We start from the raw sequence: 25,757 nt of genomic DNA, 5'->3' as shown, positions 1-25,757 counted from the left end.
TGTATTACGCGATGACATTCTACTGTATCTATCAGCCTCGTTACCTATCAAGATATGGCAGGATGCAACTTCATCGGGGTGGCGGGTAAATTCAACTGCTCGCCGCGCACCTGCACTCTTAAAGTCGTCCTCTGCTGCCTTTGCTTCCGTTGCTTCTACCCAGCCGTTGGGAGTTAAGGCCGCATCCTGCTACATTTGTCCTCTTTCTTCTTAGATATCAACCATCATGCGTGCCTCGTTGATCACCGCCATTCTCGCCAGCACGACGGCTGCAGCTACTCCCTTGGGTGTCCAGGGAACTGGTAAGACCCTGAAACGCGACAGCGCCACCGGGTTCGAATGGGACCCCGAGGACTTCAAGGTAGCTGCCGTCCGGTATCCGCCCTACAACTGGGCCTACCCCGACACCGAAAACACCACCTGGGCCAACTACGACCTGAACAGGACGATTACCAAGGCTGTGGATCTCATCAAGGAGGCCGCTGCTGAGGGCGTCAAGTTCGTTGCCTTCCCCGAGGTGTATTTTCCTGGGTATGTTCTGCTCTGCCAGGATACCAACCATCGGCCGTTGAGCTGACTTCATGTTACGCCTGTAGCTACGCCCATGTGCTCAGCTCCTTCGGCCTGGGCAACAACCAGTTGCCGACAGACTACGCGCAGTACGCATCACAGTCAATGGAGTACGATAGTCCCGAGTGGAAGACCCTCATGCAAGCGTTCGCGGACACCAAGATCTATGGTGTGGTAGGCTGGTCAGAGCGCGCCAATGACTCGCTGTACATCGCGCAGACGCTCGTAGGCCCATTGCAAAATGGCACGGCAGGCGCAGTCCATCGCCACCGCAAGCTGCGCCCATCTGGCGCGGAGCGGAACTTGTGGTCAGACGGCGACGTCTCTTCCATCCGCACGCAGAAACTCCCATTCGGATCCGTTTCCATGCTCTCCTGCTTCGAGGTTGTTTTTTCCTTGCTTGATCTTGATTGGGAATATGCTCCGCTAACCATGGGACCCGCAGAATGAATACGCCGACACCCGCTTCATCGCCTCCTCCCAACCCGCCAACCTCCACGTCGCCTCCTTCCCGTGCGTCCCATGCATCCCCCCATCCCCGTCCCACCGCAAGCAAACCCTAACCCCTCTCCCCCAGATACGGCCGCGTCGTCAGCGACTGGAACTGGCGCCTCCCGCCCTACAGCACATTCAAAACAGTCGCAGCAGCATACGGGATCGCATCCGGCGGCGCCGCCGTGATTCTCCCCGCCATCGGCGCCTCAACAATCTTCAACGAGCGCGCGATCACAATGAACGAAACGCTCACAAACAACCTCCCCTCCATGCAAGCCATGCCGTACATCACGAGCTCGTACAACACGACGAACTGGACGACGCCCGAATTCAGCCTGTCGTCGCAGTACAGCTGGGGCTCGGCGATGTCGATCCTGCGCGGGATTGCGGCGGTGGTTCCGGCCGTGGAGGGCCCGTATTTCGGACACGTGGTTTCGACCGTCGAGCAGCTTTCGAGTGGGTTTGTGCAGACGCCGTCGACGGAGTGTGTGGCTACTGAGGAGTATGATTGTGTTGAGGTTTGGCCGCGGGAGGGGGGCTTTATGGCTTAGTGTGGATATCATATCTGTTTCCTGCGCGTTGCTCTTGGTGGCGGTGGTTTGTTGAAACGTGGCTGATTCGCTATTATGCCATGTCTTGAGGGGGGTGAATAGTATGTAGCATCCATTGGTTTTCCTCAGTATGCCGTTGCTTTTTATTTTTGCAGAGGCAGTCTCCTACTTGCCTCTATGGATCTGTGATGCCCAGCACATGTCCTCCTGATAGAGTCTTCGGGAATCAACTTACCGTATATAATACCTAAGGTGTATATACGCAGAAGGCACTGTGTGGAGAGTGCATGTGGCTATAAAGAGATAAAACTACCCAAATGCCTTTCAGCTACGCCAAAGGATTCTTCAATAACCACCCCCCACCCCCTTTCCTACGGCCCTGTAACCCCCTCAACAATTCCTGCACTGAGTAACTTGACAACCTACCGGGACGCGCCCGGTTATCCACAGGAGTTGGAGACTCCAAGTCCCCAACTTCTCTCCAACTTCTCCAACCTCTCCAGGACTACCCCGGCAGCCATAAGCCGATTTATATTGCTATCCCCTGCTGTTGACTAAGTCCTAGACTCTATCAGGGTTCTTCGCTTATTAGATCGCAGCAAATACAATGAGGCGCAGGTGGACAGCAGACAATGGATACGCAGTTGGGTAAAGACATCGAAATAGCCGCAATGCAACGGCCGCGTGCAGCTGAATCCGAATCCAAGGACTTCCCTGAAGGTAAACTCCATATATGGCATATGATATATCCAAGCAGGGACGAGGAGAGGAAGATGCAAATCCTTCCCACCAAGCCCCAGAGCGTTCCAGGGTTGCGTCAAAGAGAGCTGAAACCATGGATGTCTTCTCTTCCAAGGGTCACTCCTCGCATACCCAATCCAGAATCCAATGAAAGGGCCTGTCCTGTGCACTGCAGCGATCCGCTTGGGGGTTAGAATGTTGGCATTGACAATGTATGTCAGCCTGGCATTTTGATGGTGGTTAGGGCTGATGCCGAGTAGCATTGCAGTACTGGTGAGCTTCTCTTATGCAACGTATGAAAATATAACAACCGAACTGAAATCCATTCCACTCTAAATACGACAGAACGCGAGAAACAACAGCAGGAAAAACGAAATAACATACAACATTCCCGCATACCAAAGCAGCAGAAACTCAACGCCTACACCACCTCAGACAGACACCCTGCTACAACAAACAAGAAAGATAAAATCACTAAACACAAACCAATCAAACCAAACTAAAGCGGGAGCGAAACAAACTCAACCGCAACAACAGCCTCAACAAGACGCGCACGCTTATGACGCAACCGCGGGCTCCGGCGCAAACCATCCTGCACAGCCTGCTCCTCGCGCTCGAACTCCTGCTTGCGCTTGCGGTGGATCTCAACGGCGGTCGTGGGCTTGATCTCCTTCTCCTTCTTCTGCTTCTTCTCGACGGGGGCCTTGGGCTTAGCCGCCTTCTCCTTCCTCGCCTTCTTCGCGGCGGGCTTGACGGGGGCTGGCTCAGGCTGGTGCTTTCTCTTCTTGTTCTTGGCTGCGCAGGCGCGTGTTTTCCTGGAGGCGGGGATCTCGGGCTCGAGCTCGGGCTGTGTCATCCCCTTTTTGTTCCTGGGGAAGGGGGTGAAGACGAAGGCTTCTCCCTCTTCAGGCTCAGGCTCGGGCTGCGTCGTCCCCTTCTTGTTCCTGGGGATGGGGGTGAAGACGAAGGCTTCTGCTTCTTCAGGCTCAGACTCACCCTCAGCGTCATCCTCGGCTTCGAGGACACGCGAAAGAATGTCATCGACACGCTCGCCCTCGCGCGCAGGCTCCTCGGGGGTCATAAGCACCTCGTCCTGGTCCAGTTGCTGAGAAGTCTTGCGGCTCTGGGAGGTCAGCCGGGCGATATTGGCGTCGATTTGCTTTCGGTATTCCTCACGAATCTTCTTGTACTCTTCAGTGGTCCTTCTTGCCGCAGCGGGGTCGTTCAGGCCGTTCTGTCGAGCAGCCGCAGAGCCGCTGGCCGTTCGATGTCGCCTTCTCGTTTGCCGAGCGTGGTCGCTGATAGCGACGCAACGGTCGGCTGCGGCCTCGGAGGCTGACCTTGCTGGCGCCGACCCGGTTTCCCGCTCGTGTCGCTCTCGCACCTCCTGAGCGTGCTCTTCAATGGCAGCTCGGCGCTCTGCAGCGGCGTTGACCGACCTCAGAATCGACTCCAGAGTTTGCCCAGACGACTTGCGGCGTAATCCGACTCCGTGGGGGAAGAGGTGGGGGTAGGGGAAGTACACCGACTGCCTCTCTGATTCTCTTGCTTCAAACACACGGATTTGGTCTCTGATAGCCTCGCGGAAGAGGGCTTGCTTCTCGTCAGCCGTGCTATGGGCATCGTCCTGGAAGACCGGCGTGGTCTCGCGGAAGTCAACGGCGGTCTCAAGCTCCAAGCGCGAGACGTACTCGTCTCCCATCTGGGTCATGAGCCACTCCTCCTCGGGGATTTCGTGATTCCACTTCGCGCCAGGGAGTCCGTCTTCACCCCACTGGACATTCCAGAGACCCAGATCGATCCAGTGGGCTCGTAGTCGGCCAACCAGGTCCTTGTCAGTTGGGAGGACGTCGATCTGGCTAAGATGCTCGCGCTTCTTCTGGACCTGGTAGAGGAACTGCTCTCGGGGACGGGTGGCATCGACATCCTTCTCATTAGCATTCGCGTACTCGTGCTTCCAGTTACCAAAGACCTCGCCGACTTTATCCCACCGCTCATCCCAAATGCCCGCGAGGATCCAGCGAGATCTGACCTCTTTACGGGCTGAGATTTCCTCATTGTTGTTGATGCCGCTGGGTCCGCTGCCGTTTCTCTCTTGGCCATCTGCTAGAACACCAGAGGCATTTCCCAGCTGTGCCTTGACGTCCGACTCCCACTGCTTTCTGGGCCAGGAGAAAACGCGCTGGCGGCGCAGACGATACCTGAGCTCGTAGCGATCGCGGAGCTCATCGTCCGCGTCGTCCGGAACGGGAATCGGCTCTACTGCTGCAGCAGGAGCATTCGATGGGCCAGAACGCGGGACGAGGATGCTGCTGGTGACTGCTCCCGCGTCCGCCGCAGACGGGGCGCGGCGCTTCTGGGACCGGGCTGCTTGCTTGCGGTCAATCTCATCGATGATCTCTTTCCAGGAGGGCTCCTTCTCCGCTTCGACACCTTGCTGTCTTGTGGAACGGCGGGATGCAGTGGAAGGTCGAGCCCGGGCTGACTTCTTGCGGTCAATCTCGTCGATGATCTCTTTCCAGGAGGGCTCCTTCTCCGCTTGAACAGCGCGTCCACTGGACCGACGAGATGCCGTGGACCGACGAGACGCAATGGACCGACGAGACGCAATGGAAGATCGAGCCTGCTCCTGCATGTCATGAACAACTTGCACAGGATCCTCAGGCTCTTCCTCAATTGCGGAAAGCTTGCGGCGGGCAGAGAGGACGGCCGCCACGACTTCATCGCTGGGGGCATGGGCCTTTTCCCGGGGCTTGGTCTCGGCGGGCGGTTCGACGGGGCGATCGGAGGGGTCGGCAATGCCCTTCTTCAGCGCCTCAGCGAGGAAGGCCGGGTCGTAGAGGTTTCGGACGTCGGCGATGATGGAGTTCTGGCGTGAACGCTCGGATCGCACGGCTGGGGCGGCTGACGAGGTTGAGGACTGCCGGACTGCCGTCTTGGATCTTTGGCTGGTTCTTCTAGAAGACATTGTTGCGGTGCGCCAGCAGAAGAATGTAAGTGTAGGTGATGTATGAGGTGTATTAACAAATGGGCAGAAAAGACGCAAAAGTGTCGCAGGTAGATGGTCGAACGAGAGGATGGCCTGGCAAGGGTCGACCGGCAGCCGTTTTTATTCCCATCGATTATTGCGCTGAACGTCGCGGGGTTTCCAGTTCTTTGTTGTTTGAACCTTTCACCTTCGACGGTGGGAAGTGTTCTATTTCCATCTCTTTGTCTGTGCTGGGGGTTGGTCTCTACCTTGGAACCGCACAATGAAAGGCTCTGGAACGCACAATGAGGGGAGGAAATAGAACCCATCGTTCTAGAGCTGCTATTTTCAGCCACTTGATCATGGTGTTTTTTCGAGAAGATGGCAGCTGAGCTGGAATAATTCTTGGAGGCTGGGCCCATTGTCGAGTCGCGCCTTGCTCATGGTCATCCATGGGACCTCTCCAACCAAAAACGATCCCAGTCCAGTTCAGCCTTCCAATTGTGTCTAGGGTAGCCCATCCTTTACTGCCTTACCTGGGTACAATGGTGCTGAAATCAGAGGGCCAGCTAATGGCATGCCATCCCTTCGAAGGAGTCGATGACAGGCGCGAAGGATTCGAAGAATGGGTGAATTGGGCTTTCTTGGTATCGAAGGCGAAGAGGTGAGGTACTTCATTGTATCATATGCACAGCTACTGATACCAGGTGTCTGAAGCCTTTGTAGAACCGGTCAAGTGGCTCCATCTCCCATTCAGTAAAGCAAGTTCGTTGTATCGACCCAACCAAGCAAAAAGATCGTAGCCACGATGGTCATGGCGAAGCGCACCTTGAAAGAGGACGCTCGTTCTGCAGGTGAACAATGAACGGGTCTATCATACTCTTTCCTCCATGTGGTCGCCGGGCGTTTCCTTATGGGTTGTCAGACAAGCATCGAAACAGGCGACGTGAACCCAATGCCGACCACGGTATAGTGCCATAATGCCACTGTACCGCGCGGACTTTGGATTGCAAGGCTACGCATTCCCTGCAGATCGGACAACAACGGCACCGTGCCCACTCCCGGCTTTCGAGAAATCCTCTGCCCGAGCTTGAGGCGGAGAACTGCCCTGCTCACTGTCTTCAACAAAGACACCCGCATCTCCATTGCCATTCCCACTCCCTTTGTCAACCACATCCCTCTCAATAACGCCCCGCGCTCTGTCCCTCCTCTCAAGCCACGCAATAACCCCAATAAAGGGCAACGTCAGCGCCCCCGTAACCAGACTAGCAATATACCCCCTCCGAAAATCAGGGGCATCTGTAACAGGATAAAAGACAAGCGGCCACCAGGTGACAAACGCAAAGTCGAACGAGTTCATGAATCCAGTCGCAATGGCGCGGAGCTGTACATCGTGGCTTGTTACGTCAGCTAGCCAGCTGTACCAGACGGCTTGAGGCGCGTACGTAGTTCCCAGGAGGTAGAACGCGAAGAGGTATCCGGCCGTATGGGGATCTGAAACGAGGATCGCAGACCCAATCACGAAGGTCAGTCCGATTGCGATGGAGACTTCCCAGCGGGAGCGGAGGTGGTCGGAGAGAGCTGCGTAGAAGAGCGTGCCGACTATAGCGGTTGCGTAGATGGCTGTTGGGTAGTTGTTTTGCTGGACGACGGTGTAGCCGCGCGAGGCCATCCAGAGGGGCATGACATTGTTGGAGAGGCTTTGGACGCAGAGGGAGTAGACTGTTCAAGTTAGAGTAGACAGATTAGAGGGCTGGAGACGAACGCATGAAGATGAAGGGCAATAGGTAGAATTGCCAGCTCCAGAGCACTCTCTTAAAGACAGTCAAGTCCCAAGATTGCCTTGACGGCGAGCCGAGTCGAGTCGCCGCATGATCTTTTTCTTCAGCGCTGAGATACCACGCCGTCCGATGAGCAGGAAGGTCAGGGATAAAGAACCAGCCTCCGACCGTCAGTCTTCATCGCGGATTCACGTTGGGTACCCTACATACCAAACAACGCGACAGGCAGCGTCATAACCGAAACAATGATGAAGATCCACTTCCACGCAGGGAGGCCACCCTTGCCTGCCAGAGTCTCCAGAAGCCCAGCCTGGATCCAGCCACCGGCCATGGACCCGAGATGCCCGAAGACGCAGAAGACGGCGTTCCTAGTCCCCAGCTCCGACCGCTTATACCACGAGCCAAGTGTAAACAGTGCACCGACACTAGCAACATCAATTCTTTGCCTTTCATATCTGATGAAGAGGAGACGAACTATGCAATAGCCGAAAACGCGCCCTCGATCGCATTCAGCAGAATAACCTGCCAAGCACGCGTCATCCGAACCGTAATCATCGTCAGCACACTCCAGGTGACATTCGCCGGGACAAAGACGTATTTCGGGCGGACGAGTGTCAGCAGGCTGGTCCCTGGTATTTGGAAGACAGCATATGTGACGAGATACGCGGTGCTCATGTAGTTGTAGTCTTTCCCCTGGAAGTCAAGAGCCTCTTTCATGCCGCTGATATAGGCTGAAGAGTAGCTGGATCGCGTGACGCCGAAGAGGAACCAGATGAGCGAGAAGTAGGGGAGCAGGGTGATGTCTAGCTTTGAGAGCAGGGCGCGGTCTTTGGGGTTGGGGCCCCAGAGCCAGGTCGCTGCTTTTGTGTGGAAGGGGGTCATGGTGTTCAAAGTAGGGGATAGAAGACAACCTCGGAGCCAAGCGGGGTCTTAAGCTGGAGAGGGTGAGGGGAAGCAGGCTAAGATGGCGGAATCGGTGATAAGCTTGTGCTACGCGATTGTGTGATTCGAGGGTAGCGTCAGGCCGGGCAATCCTTGCGTCTTCAACTGCAACTGGCAGCATAGGAAGGGACGAACCGAGCCGGCCACGGTCGCGCCTTCCTAACGTGTCCTAAAAGATGTTCAGTGGCAGGCAGGATGAATGCAGGATATTGGTACATTGATCTATTCTTCCCGCTCTGGTTTCTTCTGCACGGACAGATAGGTGTCTCCATCTCTCTTCTGCACCTTGATCTCGTACTCGTCGTCCATAAAGTCCTTAAGTCGGAGCTCTGTCGTCCTTCCAAGGCCTTCCAGCTCATCGAGTCGCTCCAGTGTCGCTGCCAGATGTTCCTCGAATTCAGGGTCGCTGCATACAGACTGGAAGGCGTTCTGCATCGGCACAGAATCGGCTCTCACAATAGCATCCGCGTCGATCGCGATGATATTCATCTCATCGAGCTTCTTGATCAAGTCCGCTCGAGTCATGAGCTCTTGCGCTTTATGCAAGGCGATTCCTGGTAGTCCGGAGACGTAGTGTGTTCGGTCTTTATCTTTGGCTAACTGGACGAGGGTTTTGCCCAAGAGCATTGCGCCGGACTGTGATACTTGTTAGCGCATGTCTTCAAACTTAGGAGAAACATACGGATAAGTCCTGCTGATCCTCCGCCTTGTCGTCCATCTCTGCGCCCAGGATCCAGCATTTGCACAGCAGCCAGCGCTTCTCTTTCTCGCAAATGGCCTGGCACATCTTGAGCATGTCTTTTGACCGCGCCACTTGATCAAGATGGATCAGACGTCCTCCGACCATACTATACACCTGATCGAGAACATCCGATGGGACATCCTCACGGAAGGCATTACGCCTAAACGCCTTGAGCGACTGCGTGGCTAGATCCTTGGTGACATCCTGAATGTTCAAGACGCGCATCCTCGTTGCATGCAGCCTCAGCATCTCCGTCGTGCGATACTGATCACTCGTGAACACCAGCGTAACCAGCCCACTAGCAGCCCACATCTCCGCCCGTTGCTGCAACAGATCCATCAACTGCTGCCCCTCGGTATTATCCGGCAAATAATGCAAATTATTCACAATCAGGACCAGCGGCCGTTCCCTCCCCTTCCGCGCAAGCGCCACCTTCTCAAGCTTATTCAACGCCCTCTCAATATCAAGAAGGGCCGTCGAATCCCTCGGCCCCCGAATACTAAACATCCCCCCAATATAATCCTCATGATACTCATAATCAATCGCCTTGCCCAACCGCAGCCGGAAAACCTCAATATCCCCATGCGCCTCCAGCATCCCCACCCCATCCCCATGAACCTTCTGCATACTCTCCAGCAACATACTCGTCTTCCCCGTCCCCTTCTCCCCAAACAGCAAGTAATAATGCCCCTTGACCTTCCCCGAGACAACATCATCCATAAACCCCTGCTCGGGCCTCGTCACACGGAACTTACTCCCATCGTCGCTGTCAACCCCCTGCTCAAGCGTATACCCATGCTGCGCGAGCGCGGCTAATTCCAGCGACGAGAACCCCGGCGAAAACGCATTGTCGATCTTCCGCAGCACCAGCCGCTTGTAGAAGACATGATAAGAATACCCCGCGACACCGAGCATCAGCAGCGCGGCGATCGTCGTCGCGCCGTTCTCCAGGAATTTGCGGATTATGCCCGGCTCTTCTTCAACTTGGGTGCGCCGCCGCCCGTGTCCGCGCCGTGGGGACCAGGTGTTGGCGGCCCATGGCGAGCGGAGGGGTTTGCCTTTGAAGAGGCGGAACCAGATTCCTGGAGAGCATTAGTTTTGGGGTTTGGGATGGGAGGGGGAGGGGAGGGTACCGTATCTGTCGACGCGTATTCGTGGCATGCTGGGAATGTGAGCGGGAGATGGAGGGAAAAGTGTTGCCTGTTGGCCTCAGCTGTAGCAAAGGCTTGGCGCCAAGAGGTAGTCGATTTCAGCCCTACGCTGGACAATATAGCGTCTTGGTATATGGGTCGGGGATCAATGGGGAGAGGTTGAATGTGTCGAAGTAGCAGAGTTTATTGAGGTTGTCTTTTCAGTTGTTGAAGTACCACGTAAGTGCAGGTGGGTGGATGCTCAAGCTGTGTCGAGGACTGTTCGGATAGAAATATATATTTGCATCTCCTCTCATACACAACAATCACTCCGTATCTTCTGCAACAATAATACTCGCAACGTAAAGACCATAGCTCGAAGCATGGTATTCATCATAACCTAAAGCTAATATCTTCCTGACAAAGAATTGATATAAATGATTTAAAAGAGCTACAGAGGGTGGATTCGAATGTATATATGGTAGTTGGTAGCTTAGCAAACATGTACACAAAAAGAAGGGTTTACCTACGTATCCTTCTACATTAAGTAGGCGATTTATAGATATGCAAGACACAGAGAATAAACGCTCTACTACTCTAACACTGCCGCCTAAGTATTGATCTCCAGGTTGGTAGTTGGCGCATGAAGCTCGAGCACTCTATGAGACTGAGTTGAGCCGCTCCAATTAAAAAGCACCCAATCGTTTCGCTTCGACTGCACTTTTAGCCTCCAGAATGGAAGGCCTTTTAGTTACGAGTTAGACGTCTGGCAATGTTTGATTGGGGGATCGATTCGGACATGACCGATCTAGGTTTGCACTGCACTTTTCGGGCACACCAGGTTACGATACGCTCGCAAGGCCGTGCTGTCTTGGCCGGCTCAGAAAAGGTACGTGTAATGGGCCAATGGAAGCTTACTTTGGAAGATATTGGGACCCTGGTTGGCGAGGCCGATATAAGTTGTGTAGTTAAGCGATATCTAGGTTGATGGTTGAGATGGAGTTCCAACTGACTATCAGATGGACGCTGCATCTATAGAGCCAATGGACGATAGGGAGATGAGCCTCAGTGCAGCTGAACTACATTTTAGGTTTCAGAGGAGGATGTCTTACTCTATTCTTCAGCCATAAAGCAGCCTCTTTGAGGTCGAGGCTGCCCGTCGGAAAACTTGCGCTACGGAATCTAATTTTATTGGTGACACTGCCTTTTTAGTGTCGAGGACCAAGGAGATTACTCTATTATGTGATACTGTCTTTAGGTATATACGACTGGTTGCGGCAGAGCAGTCGACTGTCGCCCGCTGGTCGTATCGCTGAACAGTACCTAACAATCACGATGCGTGAAGCACGGTGTCTAGATCCAGCTTTTATGCCACAGGGTAATGGACTGACCGTTCTTGCTCAGGGCTTGCTCGAAAAGGAACTCCTTCACATTACTAACAGCTCCATCAACCACTGCCAAGTCAGAGCCAGTGCATTGCTAGGTTTGCGGGGCGGTATCTCAAGGGGCAAGGATTGGATTGCATTGCGATGCCAGGGGCGCTGAGCTTGAAGGTTGACTTCGGCCGACCACTCTAACGCCTGTCGGAATAAGCAGGCCGTGCAAACCCTGGAGGAGATTTGACATGGTTGACAGGAGCTGGAGGCTGGCATGCAATAGGGAGAATGTAACCCTTTCAATCAGGTTCCCAGCATTCACGAAGGGGAATAACAGCCGCCCAATGGGTCCTTGATACATCAGGTACCTGGCGATCGTCATTCCATGGAAGCAAGGAGGTCGATCCGGGGGAAATCAACCCCTCGGGCATGCGATATTAATGGTGTGTCTGTCAATCTCCGTTCCGCGGAAGCAAGGGTCTCGATCCGAATTAAACCCTAACAGGCCCAGTGTCACTGTTTTGCTAGTCGTTCGATCCGATCAACGCACATCAATGCCGGGATAAGGCATAACGATCGATGTCTTTGTACCACGTTCCCAGTCAAAGTCGATATCTTCAATCAAGGGAGAATCCTATGGTATATACATGCCCCCGGCATGCACGCCCCCTACATGGTGCATCATGGCAGAGGCGGCATAGAATTTAACATCGTCGGTCACGCCTTAGAGGATGCATTCCAACAATCAAAACATAAAGCAGTGGTCGTTTCCAGGTCTGCCACTGCAGCCGAAGCATGTTGAACTCTCTCGAAAGGAAATGGCCTGGTATGCGTCCGCAAGGACTGTCCGCTGTCAACATCGCAGATCTAAGAACTCGATTACCCCTAGGTTCCTTCGTTGGTTACCGTCGCCTGCTGAGAACCTGCCTTGACGGTGACGACGCAGGCATTCTGAAACACCACTGGGCCGGCAACACTGACCTGGTCGATCTGAGAACATTCCTATGCCTATCCTCCCTGCAAGTATTTTGAGGTTTTTGGTAACCGATCCTTGCAGAAGTCTTCAGGATCGAGGTCGTTACTACCGCGATCCCGCGGGTTTCCATAGGGGTCAGTTACCCCCGGCCTTAGTTTCGAATCTCCCTGTCGTTCATGGCATCCCTGAAGGATTCAACAATATGCGGCTAAAAGTAATCCTGTGCTTTCCTACATCTTGGATACCGTCGAGGGTCAAGGCGTAGAATGCCTGAAGTACCTAATGGGCAGGTCTGATACGAAGTACGATTGCATGCCTGACCCAAGGCCGACTGATATGATGAGTTAGCAATCGAATATCGGATTGAGATCTCATTTTCTTGCCCTGTTTTCGTGAACACAGTTAGTATGGCATTCCAAGATTAACGCTTTACTGGCATCTGAGCTCAAGATCATGAATGTAAATGGAACATAGGTAAGGTATGAGACGATCTTTCGAGATTGACAATAACATTGCTTGCGTATACAATGTGTCAAGGAGACGAGAAGGTCGCTGGGCGTTCCAAGCGATCAAGTAGGAATGTATGATGCTGAAAGCAGGAGGAACATTGACAGGAGAGCACAAAGGGGCCCTGGAATACCCCGTAAGATGATATAGCATTCTAGGATCAATTCCTTGAAGATCTTTGACTTCAATGAGTAACAGGGGAATGCAAAACAATGAAACAAGCCTTGACCAAGAGAATTGCAAAGACCTGAGGCTCAGCCAGACCAGCTATTTAAAGGTGCTCTGGCGCTGCTCACTATCGCCATCACCCACCTGGGCAGTCATTCACTCCTTCCATTTTCCTACAACTCTCTCTTACCTCTCTCTTCTCCCACAACTCTCTCTTACCTCTCTCTTCTCCCACAACTCTCTCTTACCTCTCTCTTCTACTGCTGTACCAAAGCACCAAAGCCAAGATGAGGGCCCTCGCCACCCTCACCACCCTTCTCGCCGCCGCCGCGACTGCCGTCAACGCCATGCCCCAGTGGGAGGGCGGAGAATCCTCCGAGGCCTCTGAGTGGAGCCAGGGCGAAGGAGGAGAATCCGAGTGGCATCAGGGAGGAGGCGGAGAGTCCGAGTGGAACGGTGGAGGCGGAGAATCCGAGTGGAACGGCGGAGGCGGAGGCGGAGGAATCCAGGAGGCCCAAGTCCCCAGCACCGTCACCGCTGCAGCAGCGGCCCAGCTATGCGGCGCCACATTGCGTCTCTCGTGCTGCAACAGGATCATCACCAACGGGGCCTTTACCACGGTCCCCGTGGGCCTCGTTGCCGGTCTGCTGAGCGAGCTCGCGCTCGTCACTGAGATCGCGGCCTTCGAGGCGTGCGTGGCAATCACCGCAGGTAGGATACCATACCCATTGACCTGTGTGATACTTGAGTGATGAGATATGCTGACACGGTCTTCTTTTGTCTGTAGTGACGGGCGGGGCACTCAGCGCTCAGTGCTCGCGGACTCCTGCTTGTGTCGCGACGGTGCGTACCCTACCCTACCCTATTCTTGTTTACCGTCAGGGTTGAGATCAGAGATGCGGAATGCTAATCATGTTGAATACAATAGGCTGCCGTAGGACTAGCTGGCGGCCCTGCTTTCCCGGGCATTGCTGTCGCCGAGTTCCTTCAATTGAATCTTGCTCCTCTGGGCCTACCTATATCACTTACGGAGGGCCTCGGGCTTATTCTCTGAGCCTATCGTCTAGATCCTCAGATCTCTTCTCCGAGTCTATCCTCATGAGACTGAGATCTCCTCTCCGGACTTAACCGTCCCTGGGGCTCCTTGTTTCGTTTCTTGTACTCAGACGGCGGGCATGTATTTGTACTGCGCACTCTGCAGCTTGGATTGTACTTTTATTTAATATGACAGAGCCCCTCTGGGACATATCGTCAAGCTTTGATTCTAATTTCCAGTAATTATACCAAATTCGTAATATATCACTACAATTCTATACTGTCAAAACTTTCTACACATTTGCTACATTATGCACGATGGCCGTATCCCTCACTTAGCTATTACTCCCAATCTAACTGGCTAAGTACATCCAAATTGAAACAATCAACCCACAAGAAGTTGCACAACTATGAGGGATACACTTCCATCAGGGGCTCCCATACGTACCGAGCCCTAGGTACGCAGACAAGATATAGCAAAGCTGTATTAGATACTACCCTACCTAAGTACCATCTACATGTCCCTTAAGCCACACATGTAACCTCAAACACGCCCCCTCCAGCTCAGATTCAAACAATCCACAACCCCATGCCCCTCCCTCTCCTCCCCAGGCAACTGCGCAACGACCCTCACAGCTTTCTCAAACCGCAGCACAATCTTTACCACCTTCTCCCCCTCCCCCTCCCCATCCTCATCCGTCCACCACCTCACACTCACCATATTCCCCCCTCCCAACGCAATCTCCGCCCTAACCCCCTCACTCAGCCCCAAGCGCGGCTTAAAAAGCACACCCCCACACCCGGGCTCAATCGGCCTAACCCCCGCAAGCTCAGCACAGAACTCATATATCGGCACACTCCCCCAAGCATGACAATCACTCCGCTGCCGCACATCATCTTCCTCCCACGTGCTCAGATTCTGCGCAAGCATCCTGCGATACGGCGTCCACGCCGACTCACGCCAAAACGACTCATACACTTCGTCGCCCGCGAGAGAGAATGCGCGAAGCGCATAGAAGCGCATCATGTAGCTGCATTTCGCGAACATCTTCCCGCTGCCAGGCGCGAAGGAGGCACGGAGCAATCTGGCGCGGTCAGACGGGTGCGCGGTGCCCGAGAGGATCGCGAAGACCTGGACATGCTGGGAGTACGCATCGTCACCCGCAATATCGACCGTAGAGTCCGTGAAGAAGTGGCCATCGTAGCAATGTCTCCGGACGGCGGTTTGCAGAGCCAACGCGCGGGATTCGTATTCCGCTGCATACCCGGGTCTCCCGACGTCCCGGACTAGTCTTGCAGCCTGCTGCAGCACGTACGCGTAGAGCAAGCTGAAATACGTATGTCTATTTGATCGTCGTCCGGAGGTCGGAACGCCTTTATCGGGCTGTTCGTCCGTTGCACCCCAGGTGTCAACCCAGTCGACGTACTGCCATACATCGTGTGGAAGACCAGAGACAAGACCGAGGTGGTCGATATGGTTGTTAAAGAACTCAAGCACGCCATCAACCCTCGGCAAAAACGAGCGCGTGTATGGCTTATCCCCGAAGAACAGAAAATGGTCTGCGATGGCCAGAATCCAGTAGAGACTGAACCCCGCAATAATCTGCGGGACGTGGCTGGGGAACCGAGACTGCGTGAGTCCCTCTGCCGTTATGGAGGACGCATAGTTGGAGATCGCCTGGCGCATGAGCCGCTCGTCGCCGGAGAGGTAGTAGTGGAAGAGTCCTACACTCCGACTATCGCCGCTATACTGCAGCTGCTCGTAGAAGGGGCAGTCGGCGTAGGCGTCGAACATGCAGTTTCTCAGGGTGCGGAGGGAGACGGACCAGATGGCTGATGTGTCGGGGTCGGTGGGGTTGTTGAAGGAGGCTTTTACGTTCATTGGGTAATTTGCCTGCGTTGCTGTTAGTGATGTTAGGGTTACCGGCTGTTCTCCGATGCTGAGGTCGAGGCGGAGGAGGCGGAAGGTGCGGAACCAGAAGGGTTCGTAGGCCTTGATGCCGGCTGCTGGGATATCGAGGTGGATGTCGTCGTAGGGCCCGAGGAGGTGGCCGTTTTCTGCGTCGAGACGGTCGGCTTTGGTTCGGAAGAAGGGGTAGTCGCGTGGGTTCAGCTCGTAGCCTTCGCTGTATGTGATTTTGAGATGGATGGTTGATGCGCTTCCGGTGGACTGGAAGACCCAGCGGAGAAAGGCTGTTGAGTGCCCATCTGCTTGCAGTTCGAGGGTATGGGATGAGTTTGCTGGGAGGATAAGTGGTTTACTGTTGTATGGCGCGAGTCCAGCGGTCCATTCTTCTGCTGAAAGCGTGCTCTGGCATGAACGGACCGTGTTAACGGCCATGCTGCTCTCCTCGTGCATTGGGATAGGCCGAGGCCTGAGTCTCCAGGGCGCCAGCTCGCCGTTTAGGGGTTTGATACCGTATAGAACAGGGGTTACCGGCGGAGATGGAGGGACGGGGGCGATGCGCTCGTTGATCTACCAGTCCGTGGTCAGTATCCCATACCCTCAGGAAAGAAAGACCCGTCATACATGCAGAAACGGATCGTCAACCAGTCCCATCGGAAACAGTACACCCTCATCAACCCTCCCCTCCCACTCCTCCTTCCTGATCGTCCCAATCTCAACAACCCCATTGTCCGTTTCCACACCCCCCACAACACTCAACCCGGGCACCGCCGTCCTCTGAAACGGCATGGCGGCCCTAACACCGAAGAAATACCGCAGGACCTCGAAAGCAAGCACATTCTGTCCCTGCCGCAAATATTTTGCAATATCCAGCGTGTCGTAGTACCAGATACTCGGACTCCCGCGTGTCGGGCCGACTGCTACGCGGTTACCATTAACGAAAAGCTTGTAGCGCGTGTCGGCGGTGAGGTGGATGAGTGCTTGTTTGGGAGGAGAGGAGAGTGTGAATGTGCGCGTGAAGTGCACTCTTCGCCCGGCGGTATTGGTGTTTGGGGGTGGGGAGTCGGTCCAATTCGGGACCCAGACCCAGGAGGATTGGAGGGCGTTGATTGTCTAGACGTTTGTTAGGAGATGCATGGGATAGGACTGGGGTATTCACTTTCTGCTCCTCGGGGGTTACTCTCTGCATCTTGGGTGGTTGAGTGCTAATACCCTGGAGATGTGGAGAGGGGCCTAGGGCTTTTATACCCCCTCCCCTTCCCCCTCATCGCGGGGTTCGGACTGCATTAGGCCGATTAGACTGCATCTGTTACATCATCCATGCTGCCGTCTCACTGAAGCTGTCTTGCCTATATGAAACCCAACGAATCTCCAGCCTCATTGAAGGCCTACAGATAAACCAACAACGCCTCCGAAGCCCCAACCGTAAAGCTCGCCTGACCCCCCTGCACATCAACACTCTCAACAACCTCCTCCCCCAGAACACCACAATCCCCATTCCCAAATGTCTGCCCCGCAACAGTCGGCGACTCCCCCCGATCAACCCGAGACGTCGAATACGGCGCCGTCAGGCGTTTCGCAGTAACCGTCGACGAAGCCAACCCCGTCAACGTAAACGTCTCGCTTGGTCTCGTCCCACTAGTATAATACGCCGAATTATACAGCAGGACCTTGACCGGAGAACCACCCTGGTAAATGGCGTACGCTGCAAGGGAAGACGACTGGTCGTCTAGAGGGGCGATCTGGTCTGCGTGCGCGAGAGCCATGGTCGCAAAATATGCGCCGTAGTACGGTGCGCCCGTTGTGTAGCGCCCCCACCAGCAGTACTGGCAGTTGCCGATTGTGCCTTGGTGGAAGTACAGGGCCTGCACACGATGTTAGTTGGAAGGTACGTGTGGAAAGTGGGTAAGGGTGTACCTCAGTCCCCATGCTCACGAGCTGCATCACATAGTCGACGATCCACAGCGCCGCGCCGAAGGTCGGGCTGATGCCGCCTCCGCCTTGCGTGGCTACAGGCACAACGAGTCAGCTGAGACAATAGAAATTCAGGGTAGGGTGCGTACCCGAATTCGTCTCGCCAAAAACATGCCCCTTCCCCACCGCATCCGCCGCCTCAATCTCAGCCCTAAACGGCGCGATATTGTCGGCGATGCCGGAATGGCTCATGAGCGCCGCCAGGTTCGCCGTGTTCTGCGACTGCGGGTAGTTGTGCGACGAGTACTCCTTGACATAGCCGTTCGTGCCAGCCTCGACTTCTTCCGCAGCGAGATCGGCGATGCTCATGGGGTCTGTGCCGAAGTATACGCCCGCAGAGAAGAGGTCGGTCGACGAGAGGTTCCCGGCAACGGCGTCCTGCCAGGAGATCTGGGATGCGTAGTCTGCGGACGCAGTCCATGGGGACCCTTGGGCGATGGGGTCGGAGGATGTGAAGACTGCGGTGGATCAGTACGGTTGCTTAGTAGGATCGGTAGGTAGGCCGAGCTCACAGTTCGGCTCATTCCCCAGCTCAATTGCCCGCAGGTTGCCCATCTCCGCTACGGCCAGACTCGCGGCGCTGATCGTGTTCGCGATGTCGTTGAGCCGGCGGTTCAGGCCGAGCACCACGCTTCCGGCGTACTCCGACGCGAGAGCGATGAACGAGGGTCCGTAGGTGAGTGTCAGCGGCGCATCGGCGGGGTCGTCGACGGAGTACGTGACGGGCTCGGTGGACGCGGCGTCGTATGTGGCGCGGTCTCTGAAATACTATAAGCATATGAATGGACGGGTTGAGGGGCGACGTACTGAGTCGTCCCCCCGATTCTCATCGGCGGCCATGTGCCTGTCAAGTCCTTTAGATTCTCAAGGCAGGTGCTTGTCGCTGGGACGTCGTTGATGTAGCCGGGGAAGGTGAAGAACTCGAGGCTGGTGGAAGAGCACGGGGTTTAGTAAAGGAAGCGAAGGTTTCTTACGATACGCCGACCGGGGCAGCACTAAGCTGTTTACTTGCATTCTCTGGTGGAGTGGCAGGCACATTGAACGATATGGCGAGAGCACTGGAGACGAACTGGCTGAGAAGCCATGCTGAGGACCGGGCAATCATTCTGCTTAGTTGTTGTAGATCGAATGTCGTGCTATCCTGCGAGTCCTACATCTCTCTATTTATTCACCTTTATTCCTCCGGCGTACCTGGTTGTTCGTTGCATGGCATGACGAAACCCAAGACCCCACGGGGATCGGGGAAGCCGGAAGCACCAGACCAGGTACCCATCTACCCCATGCAAGAACCCCATCAACCCATTTCATATGCACCTCGGTGCATTCCCCAGCGAGGTTACAGTGCAGAAGAGGGGTCACGGCATTCCGCCACTCAGATGCTTGTGTGCAGCAAGCGCCCTTGGCTGGATTTATCCGATTGGCACCCACGCGCTTTAGCCTAAGACGCAGAATCCTTTACAGCATAACTCCGGTGGTGTGGCAGCCTTGTCCCGTGGGGTATATAGCTGCGGGGTTGGCATTGACCAGACCTTGTCGGGCTTTCTTGAAGGTGTGCTGTGCTTATTGACTATCCAAGAAATCGGCCGCCATGGACGAGAAAGTAGAAACCGAGAGAGTCGAAGAAACAACTACAGCCGGGAACAATGAGCCAGCCAAAAGCCAGCCGCTCATGCGGTCGGGCCTCGACAACCTGAGCATCTGGGAGAGTCTGCGGCGGTACAAGGTTGTCACGATGATTGCCATGGCGGCGGCGTTCAGTGCGTCGCTGGATGGATACCGTACGCACCACCATCTCCATCAAATCCATCCAACATATCAGGAAATGCTAACTTGGAAAAGAGATCAACCTCAACGGCGGCGTCGTCTCAAACAAAGGCTTCATCCAGCAGATGGCCAAACCAGGGACGCTGATCATCGACGGCAAATACATCTCGGCCTGGGGCGGGATCCAGTCGGCGGGGCAGACGGTTGGGCAGATTGTACTTGCCCCTATACCTGCTGATGGTTGTGGATGCTGATAGCCTTGCATAGCTGCTGCAGTACGTGACAGACGGCTACGGCCGCAAGATCGCGCTGTATGTCATATTTCTCACGTTCGTGATTGTAAGCCACCATCTACTCTCCATCCTTCAAGCCTGACTATGACTCAGAGCGTTATGATCGAGTCCTTCGCAACACACTGGGACCACTGGCTCGTGGCCAAGCTGTTCTCAGGCATGGGCGTTGGCATGCTCCAGTCGACGATGCCGCTCTACCTCGCTGAGATCTCGCCAACGCAGCTGAAGGGGTTTCTGATCAATGCATATAGCTTGTCTGTCCTCCACTCCACCTCTACTCCACTAGCATGTACTAACGGTGTCAAGCTGGTTCGTCATCGGCCAGCTCTTCGCCTCCGTAGCCCTAAACCGGCTCAACGCGAGCGACCCGTATAACTTCCGCACCCCGATCTACACGCAGGTCCGTCTCCCATCCAAACTCACCTGGACCGGGCTAACAATGCAGTGGGCGATGGTCGGCATCGCAGGCATGATCTTCATCGCCCTCCCCGAGTCCCCCTGGTGGCTGGTCGGCAAAGACCGGCACGAAAACGCAGGCAGGGTGCTCCGTGTCTGCAACGGGAATGTGCAGGGGTACGACGTGCAGGAGCAGATCGTCCGTCCCCGTCTTCTCTTCTCCCTATTATCCAACTTTCGCTAACGAGTCCGGCAGGGAATCATGACGGCAACCATCGCGGAAGAACGACACGTCGCGGCGCGCAACAGCCAGCAGGGGATGTGGGCTGTTTTCCAAGGGCGGAACTTCATCCGGTTCATTATAGCGGGCTGGCCGAAGATCACGCAGCAGTTTGTGGGATTGAGTGTGTTTAATACCTACGCCACGTATTTCTGTCAGTGCCATACCTCTACTTTCTTCCCATTCTTTAGCATGGCTGACACTGCGGAATGGATGTAGTCCAATACGCCGGCAACTCCGACCCCTTCCTCGTCACGCTCATCCTCTCCTGCGTGCAGATCATCTCGATGATCGTGACGTGCACGCTTACAGATCAATTAGGACGACGGCCGCTGACGGTATACCCGTACGGCGTGACGGTCCTCTCCGTCCTTGCGCTGGGGATCGTCGGCTGTTTCGACTACACGACATCATCTCTAAGCTCTCTCCTCGTACGTCCTCCCCCCTCATCACACCTCCCCTATGCCAACAGGCGCGCAGATATTCTTCGCCTGCCTCGCGACGTTCTCGACGACCGGCGCCTCCGCAATCGGGTACGCCTACGCCGCCGAGATCCCGTCGCAGCGGCTGCGCGCCCAAACAGCGGCGTTTAGTCTCGCGAGCTCGAATATGGTGGCGATCATGTTCTCCTTCTGCACGCCGCTGATGATTAACGGGGGGTCGACGAAGTGGGGTGTTAAGACGGGGTTTTTGTACGCTCATTTCTCTCCTTGGTGGGTGGAGGGCATGGATGCTGATTTTGGATCTAGTTTCGCGGCGACCGGGGCGATTTCGGTGCTTGTTGCGTGGTTTATTCTCCCTGAGGTTACGAGGCGCACGCCGGGGGAGATTGATGAGTTGTATGTTTTTCCTTATAGGCTTGGTTTGGAGGTAATGGTGCTGATGGTGATGCTCGCAGGTTCGAGAAGAGGGTTAATCTGCGCAAGTTCGATGAGTATGTCACTGACGTGCAGATTAATGCGACTGGGCGGGAGAAGGGTGATGTTGTGGCCTAGTCGGAGGTTATCAAATGAATACCGTGGTAATTAGAGCTGGGACCATATACCTGTAGTCGAGAAGCAGACCAGGTCGATGAGCCGGACGCACCAAGTGCCATGCTCAATCGCAAGTCGTAATTCATAAACCTTCAGTTGCCTTGCAAATCCCGAGAACGTCTGTATACCCTGACTTGCTGCCTGTACACCAATAACATGTAGGCCTTGTCGCGGGCTCTAGACGGCCCTAAATCCAGCCCGTCTCTCGCTAAGCAACTAGCTGCATCAACCAGCAGTTTTTGCGGGGGTACTGCTCAGAACTGATATATAAGAGGCATCCCATTGGATGCCGATTCATCAAGCTGAAGAAAGTTCTTCCAACGTCCGCGTCACTGCGGAAGCTTTTTCAACATATTTTGCCTATTGTCTTGCTGCCGGGTGCTGGTGCCAGGGGCGAACGACATCATGGCTCTCCGAGACATAACGAGTCTTAGTCTTGAACGCCCTTGGACTCTCATCGTAGTCCCAATAATCTTGGTGATATTCGTCGCCATCAAAAGACGCTACCTCAGCCCCCTAGCCTCCATCCCCGGCCCGCCCCTCGCCTCGCTCACAACCCTGTGGAAGATAAACGAGATAATAAAAGGACACACCGAGGAAACAATGCTGCATCTACACCAGAAGCACGGTAGGAGTCCTTGCCTCCAAGACAACCCGTATTAACGCACCACAGGCCCCTTCGTCCGCATCGCCCCCAACGAAATCAGCATCGGACGCCCCTCCGCCATTCCAGCCCTCCTGCACACCAAACTCCCCAAGGGATCCTGGTACGAGGTCTTCAGTATCCCGGACCACCGCTTCGTGAGCCAAATGAGCGAGACGGATCCGGGTAGACACGTAGCGAAAGGGAAGAATGTGGCGGGTGGGTATGCGCTGAGTAACATCATCAAGAGCGAGAAGTACGTCGACGAGATCATCGCCACGCTGAAGGCGCAGCTTGATGCTGCTGTGACGGAAAGAAAAGAGGTGGGTTTAGACAGGTGGTTCAACTTCTTCGCCTTCGACGTCGTGGGCGAAGTCACATTTTCGCAGTCGTTCGGGTTCACGAAGGCCGGAAGGGATATCGGGAGTGCGATTGGCAACGCGCGGAAGTTAGCGCTGTATGTCTCGATTATGGGGCATTATGTGTGGATTCACCATCTCACGCTGGGGAATCCGGTATTGAGTCGGCTGGGCTTGATACCGGCGTCTCATCTGTTCGATACGTGCGTTTCTGCTATAGACGCCCGCAAAAGGAACCCCGATGCAAGAGACGATATGATGGCGCGGTGGCTGCATGTGCGGAATACGCACCCTGAGCGGATGAGCGAGAACGAGGTTTTTGCGGCGGCGGCGGCGAATGTTGGGGCTGGGGCGGAGACGGTGAGTGCGAGTCTGCAGGCTTTGGTTTATTATCTTCTCAAGACGGAGAGTAGGGGTTTTTTGCGGACGTTGCAGGGGGAACTTGATGGTGCGCAGGCGGAGGGGAAGTTATCGGGTGTTGTGCAGTATGGCGAGGCGATGGGGTTGGCGTATTTGCAGGCTTGCGTAGGATCCTACCATATCCTCTAGCTTGAATCGAGATGCATGGGGCTGACGATGGGTATAGATCAAAGAGGCGTACCGGTACCACGCATCCATCGGGACGAATCTCCCGCGCGTTGTGCCGAAGGGCGGACTTACCATCGAAGGACAGTATTTTGAGGAAGGGGTACGTACATCTCACCCATGTAGTACTATAAAGTTGCATGGATACTGACATGAATAGACCATCCTAAGCGTGAACCTCTGGGTCATCCACCGCAACCCCGACATCTTCGGGCCGGATGCTAACGACTTCAATCCGGAGCGTTGGCTGACAGAGGACAAAGAGCGCGCTGCGAAGATGGAGTACTATCTCGTCCATGTATGTGCCGTCCCTATATATTGATTGACGTGATATTGACGAATGCAGTGGGGAGCCGGATACAACCAATGTCCCGGCCGGAACCTGGCGCACTTCGAGATTAGCAAGCTTGCTGCGACCCTGCTACGGGATTATGAATTTGAAATGGTTGATCCGGAGAAGGAGTGGACGTTCAGCAACCACTTTATTACGACGCCGTGGGGGTGGCCTTGTTGGGTGAGGAGGCGGAGGTTGGATGAGTAGTGTGCTACCCTAGGTACACTGACAACGCGCAGATTTTGTTCAGTCAATAATTGACGAAGCGGTCTTTCTATATGATGTGTTATAGTACAAGATATTTGACTCTGGTTGGGATGATGAGACAGTCACTGTGGTTTTGGTGTTGAACCGCTGATCGAGCAACGTTTGTTGGCGCGAAGTCAACCACATGCAGCGCGCTAATCTGGGCACCAAATATGATAAGCTCATTAGAATAGAAAGCTATAGCGACGGCTCGCGCTGTTTCCAGTAGGCGTCGGCTCAATGCTGGTCGAAGATGAAGCCGGGGTGGACGAGGCACTGGCGGAGGGTGTCGCGGAGGAAGATACAGTTCCAGATGCCGGCTTGACTTCCACAGGCGCAGTCGATGTCGCGGCCTCGGCTGCAGTAGAAGTGGCAGTTGAGACTGCGGTGGACTCTTCGGTGGAGGTAGAGGTCGAGCTGCCCGCTGTCGATGAACTCTCATCCTCATCCGCCCAGAGGTCATCCTTTACGTCGCCGATAGCATAGACAGACCAGGTCTTTGCGCCGCCGCCTGAAGCACAATCAGCACGCCGGTCGATAAATACAACATGTTGACTCACAAGTATCCCCCGCGTACCCCGGACACTTGGCAGTACATTCGTCATCATCAAGCAGATCGGCCTTCGCGGGATCAGAATCGCCGCAGTAGCAGCTCTCGTCCTGAACAGCCGCGTAGTCGTGGATGTTATATCCAGCGTCAGAGCATTGTTCAACACAGTGGCCGATCGACTGGAAGGTGAAGGTCCCAAAATCCTCCCAGGAACCGGTGGTGCTAAAGCAGCCAACGTAGGTGGATGTCGAGCGCGCAGTTGCGGAGAGAGCGAAGGGCAAGACTGCCACGAGGGAGGGAGAGAACTTCATGGTTCCGATGGCGATGAATATGCGTTGTGTTGATGGGAGAGGGAGAAAAGAAAGGAGATCGGGAATCGCGATCAGAAAAGGAGGGTCGGGGCGGAGCCGCAGCTGCTGGACTGCTCACAGTGGAGCCTATGGGCCAGGAACAGTCCTCTGCACCAATAGAGAGTCAATGCGAGATTGCAGACTTGGTTTCGACAAAAATAGAGCGAGACCCACGTTGACGTAGCCGGAGGATCTATATAGGGTCGTCAAGCTGGAAACCAAGAGCCAACGCCGGAAGTCGAGACAGCATACGGGCTTCTGATGGGCGAATACGGTATATGCTGCCCTCGGATAGGTAGGTATACGTCGGTCTTCGCGTTGATTGATCATTCTTGGAAGAGCAGCGGCATAGGCAAGTGCTTCGATGCTGGTCTCTGGCTGGGGTCTGGCAAGCGCGAGGGAGCGGGCGACAGACGATGTCCCGGACGAGGGCAGGTACGCGAGTATTGTACAGGTAGGTAGGTATACAGTCGTGCCTTCTGGTTGAAGACTTATTTCGCCGCTGGCACTTGATCGCGCGTCTTCTGCTGGCTCGATGTTAGCTCAGTGCTATTAACACCATCGGCTCTTCGCAGAGATGGACCACATACATTACCCTCGATCAGTCACACGCCGCCATCATGTTGCTAGTACTCTGCATTCATTTCTCCACTGTGACACTTCGATTGCCGACAGTCAGGCAGGCTTCAAAACAGAAAAGTCCGAGGAGTACGCTGGAGAGAGGATGGGTTCCAGCGCGGAGTCGAAGTGCTGATGCGCTCCTTGAGCTAGTGGTAGGACCAGATAGAATCTCAAGGGAGGGGCAGGATCTCCAAAGGGCAGGGATGGCCTGATCAGTGAATGAAGCAAGTTGGTGTTCTCTCTGCTGGGAGAAGAGTCAAAGGGAGCAAACAGAAGTGCCCAGGGCCCCGCCTCAGTCGGGATAACACAACACAACCCAACTCTCTCCCTCCACCACTTCCTCCTTTTCTTCTCTCTTTTCCCTTCCCCAGCTCTTTTCTTCTGTTTGACCACATCCAAACTACCACGTCTAGGCGAAGAAGGCGCTCCTTCTACCTCGC

At 54.8% G+C, this 25,757-nt stretch overlaps 10 protein-coding genes across 10 annotated transcripts; 4 read left to right on the top strand and 6 right to left on the bottom strand.

Annotated features, from left to right (window-relative positions):
- Positions 1 to 226: 226 nt before the first annotated feature.
- On the top strand, positions 227 to 1,616 carry DSM5745_10313 (uncharacterized protein; the record flags this gene model as incomplete). Its single annotated transcript, XM_026752329.1, has 4 exons — positions 227 to 531; positions 597 to 954; positions 1,016 to 1,083; positions 1,148 to 1,616. 4 exons carry the CDS (start codon positions 227 to 229, stop codon positions 1,614 to 1,616), a joined length of 1,200 nt encoding a protein of 399 aa, XP_026599391.1.
- A 1,240-nt stretch (positions 1,617 to 2,856) lies between these two features.
- On the bottom strand, positions 2,857 to 5,325 carry DSM5745_10312 (uncharacterized protein; the record flags this gene model as incomplete). The annotated part of the gene is made up of 1 exon (XM_026752328.1): positions 2,857 to 5,325. One exon carries the CDS (start codon positions 5,323 to 5,325, stop codon positions 2,857 to 2,859), a length of 2,469 nt encoding a protein of 822 aa, XP_026599390.1.
- A 1,015-nt stretch (positions 5,326 to 6,340) lies between these two features.
- On the bottom strand, positions 6,341 to 7,988 carry DSM5745_10311 (uncharacterized protein; the record flags this gene model as incomplete). The annotated part of the gene is made up of 3 exons (XM_026752327.1): positions 6,341 to 7,047; positions 7,317 to 7,531; positions 7,582 to 7,988. 3 exons carry the CDS (start codon positions 7,986 to 7,988, stop codon positions 6,341 to 6,343), a joined length of 1,329 nt encoding a protein of 442 aa, XP_026599389.1.
- A 282-nt stretch (positions 7,989 to 8,270) lies between these two features.
- On the bottom strand, positions 8,271 to 9,951 carry DSM5745_10310 (ATP-binding protein; the record flags this gene model as incomplete). The annotated part of the gene is made up of 3 exons (XM_026752326.1): positions 8,271 to 8,684; positions 8,731 to 9,872; positions 9,924 to 9,951. 3 exons carry the CDS (start codon positions 9,949 to 9,951, stop codon positions 8,271 to 8,273), a joined length of 1,584 nt encoding a protein of 527 aa, XP_026599388.1.
- A 3,283-nt stretch (positions 9,952 to 13,234) lies between these two features.
- DSM5745_10309 (uncharacterized protein) lies at positions 13,235 to 14,001 on the top strand (the record flags this gene model as incomplete). The annotated part of the gene is made up of 3 exons (XM_026752325.1): positions 13,235 to 13,658; positions 13,735 to 13,790; positions 13,876 to 14,001. The coding sequence occupies 3 exons, from the start codon at positions 13,235 to 13,237 to the stop codon at positions 13,999 to 14,001; spliced, it is 606 nt and encodes a 201-aa protein (XP_026599387.1).
- Positions 14,002 to 14,526: 525 nt separating this feature from the next.
- On the bottom strand, positions 14,527 to 17,077 carry DSM5745_10308 (putative rhamnosidase B; the record flags this gene model as incomplete). Its single annotated transcript, XM_026752324.1, has 3 exons — positions 14,527 to 16,458; positions 16,513 to 17,001; positions 17,048 to 17,077. 3 exons carry the CDS (start codon positions 17,075 to 17,077, stop codon positions 14,527 to 14,529), a joined length of 2,451 nt encoding a protein of 816 aa, XP_026599386.1.
- A 199-nt stretch (positions 17,078 to 17,276) lies between these two features.
- DSM5745_10307 (glycosyl hydrolase family 79 C-terminal domain-containing protein) lies at positions 17,277 to 18,967 on the bottom strand (the record flags this gene model as incomplete). The annotated part of the gene is made up of 6 exons (XM_026752323.1): positions 17,277 to 17,753; positions 17,806 to 17,897; positions 17,952 to 18,320; positions 18,375 to 18,622; positions 18,670 to 18,789; positions 18,837 to 18,967. 6 exons carry the CDS (start codon positions 18,965 to 18,967, stop codon positions 17,277 to 17,279), a joined length of 1,437 nt encoding a protein of 478 aa, XP_026599385.1.
- A 483-nt stretch (positions 18,968 to 19,450) lies between these two features.
- On the top strand, positions 19,451 to 21,590 carry DSM5745_10306 (uncharacterized protein; the record flags this gene model as incomplete). The annotated part of the gene is made up of 9 exons (XM_026752322.1): positions 19,451 to 19,640; positions 19,702 to 19,841; positions 19,894 to 19,965; positions 20,013 to 20,173; positions 20,226 to 20,514; positions 20,572 to 20,749; positions 20,815 to 21,026; positions 21,076 to 21,434; positions 21,494 to 21,590. The coding sequence occupies 9 exons, from the start codon at positions 19,451 to 19,453 to the stop codon at positions 21,588 to 21,590; spliced, it is 1,698 nt and encodes a 565-aa protein (XP_026599384.1).
- Positions 21,591 to 22,034: 444 nt separating this feature from the next.
- Positions 22,035 to 23,757, top strand: DSM5745_10305 (cytochrome P450; the record flags this gene model as incomplete). The annotated part of the gene is made up of 5 exons (XM_026752321.1): positions 22,035 to 22,257; positions 22,303 to 23,156; positions 23,218 to 23,319; positions 23,377 to 23,514; positions 23,563 to 23,757. The coding sequence occupies 5 exons, from the start codon at positions 22,035 to 22,037 to the stop codon at positions 23,755 to 23,757; spliced, it is 1,512 nt and encodes a 503-aa protein (XP_026599383.1).
- A 224-nt stretch (positions 23,758 to 23,981) lies between these two features.
- DSM5745_10304 (WSC domain-containing protein) lies at positions 23,982 to 24,657 on the bottom strand (the record flags this gene model as incomplete). Its single annotated transcript, XM_026752320.1, has 2 exons — positions 23,982 to 24,307; positions 24,357 to 24,657. The coding sequence occupies 2 exons, from the start codon at positions 24,655 to 24,657 to the stop codon at positions 23,982 to 23,984; spliced, it is 627 nt and encodes a 208-aa protein (XP_026599382.1).
- Positions 24,658 to 25,757: the final 1,100 nt, after the last annotated feature.

This window comes from Aspergillus mulundensis (assembly GCF_003369625.1).
Source record: "Aspergillus mulundensis strain DSM 5745 chromosome Unknown scaffold_14, whole genome shotgun sequence".
Lineage (NCBI taxonomy): Eukaryota > Fungi > Ascomycota > Eurotiomycetes > Eurotiales > Aspergillaceae > Aspergillus > Aspergillus mulundensis.
This window is presented reverse-complemented; position numbering and strand designations above follow the sequence as displayed.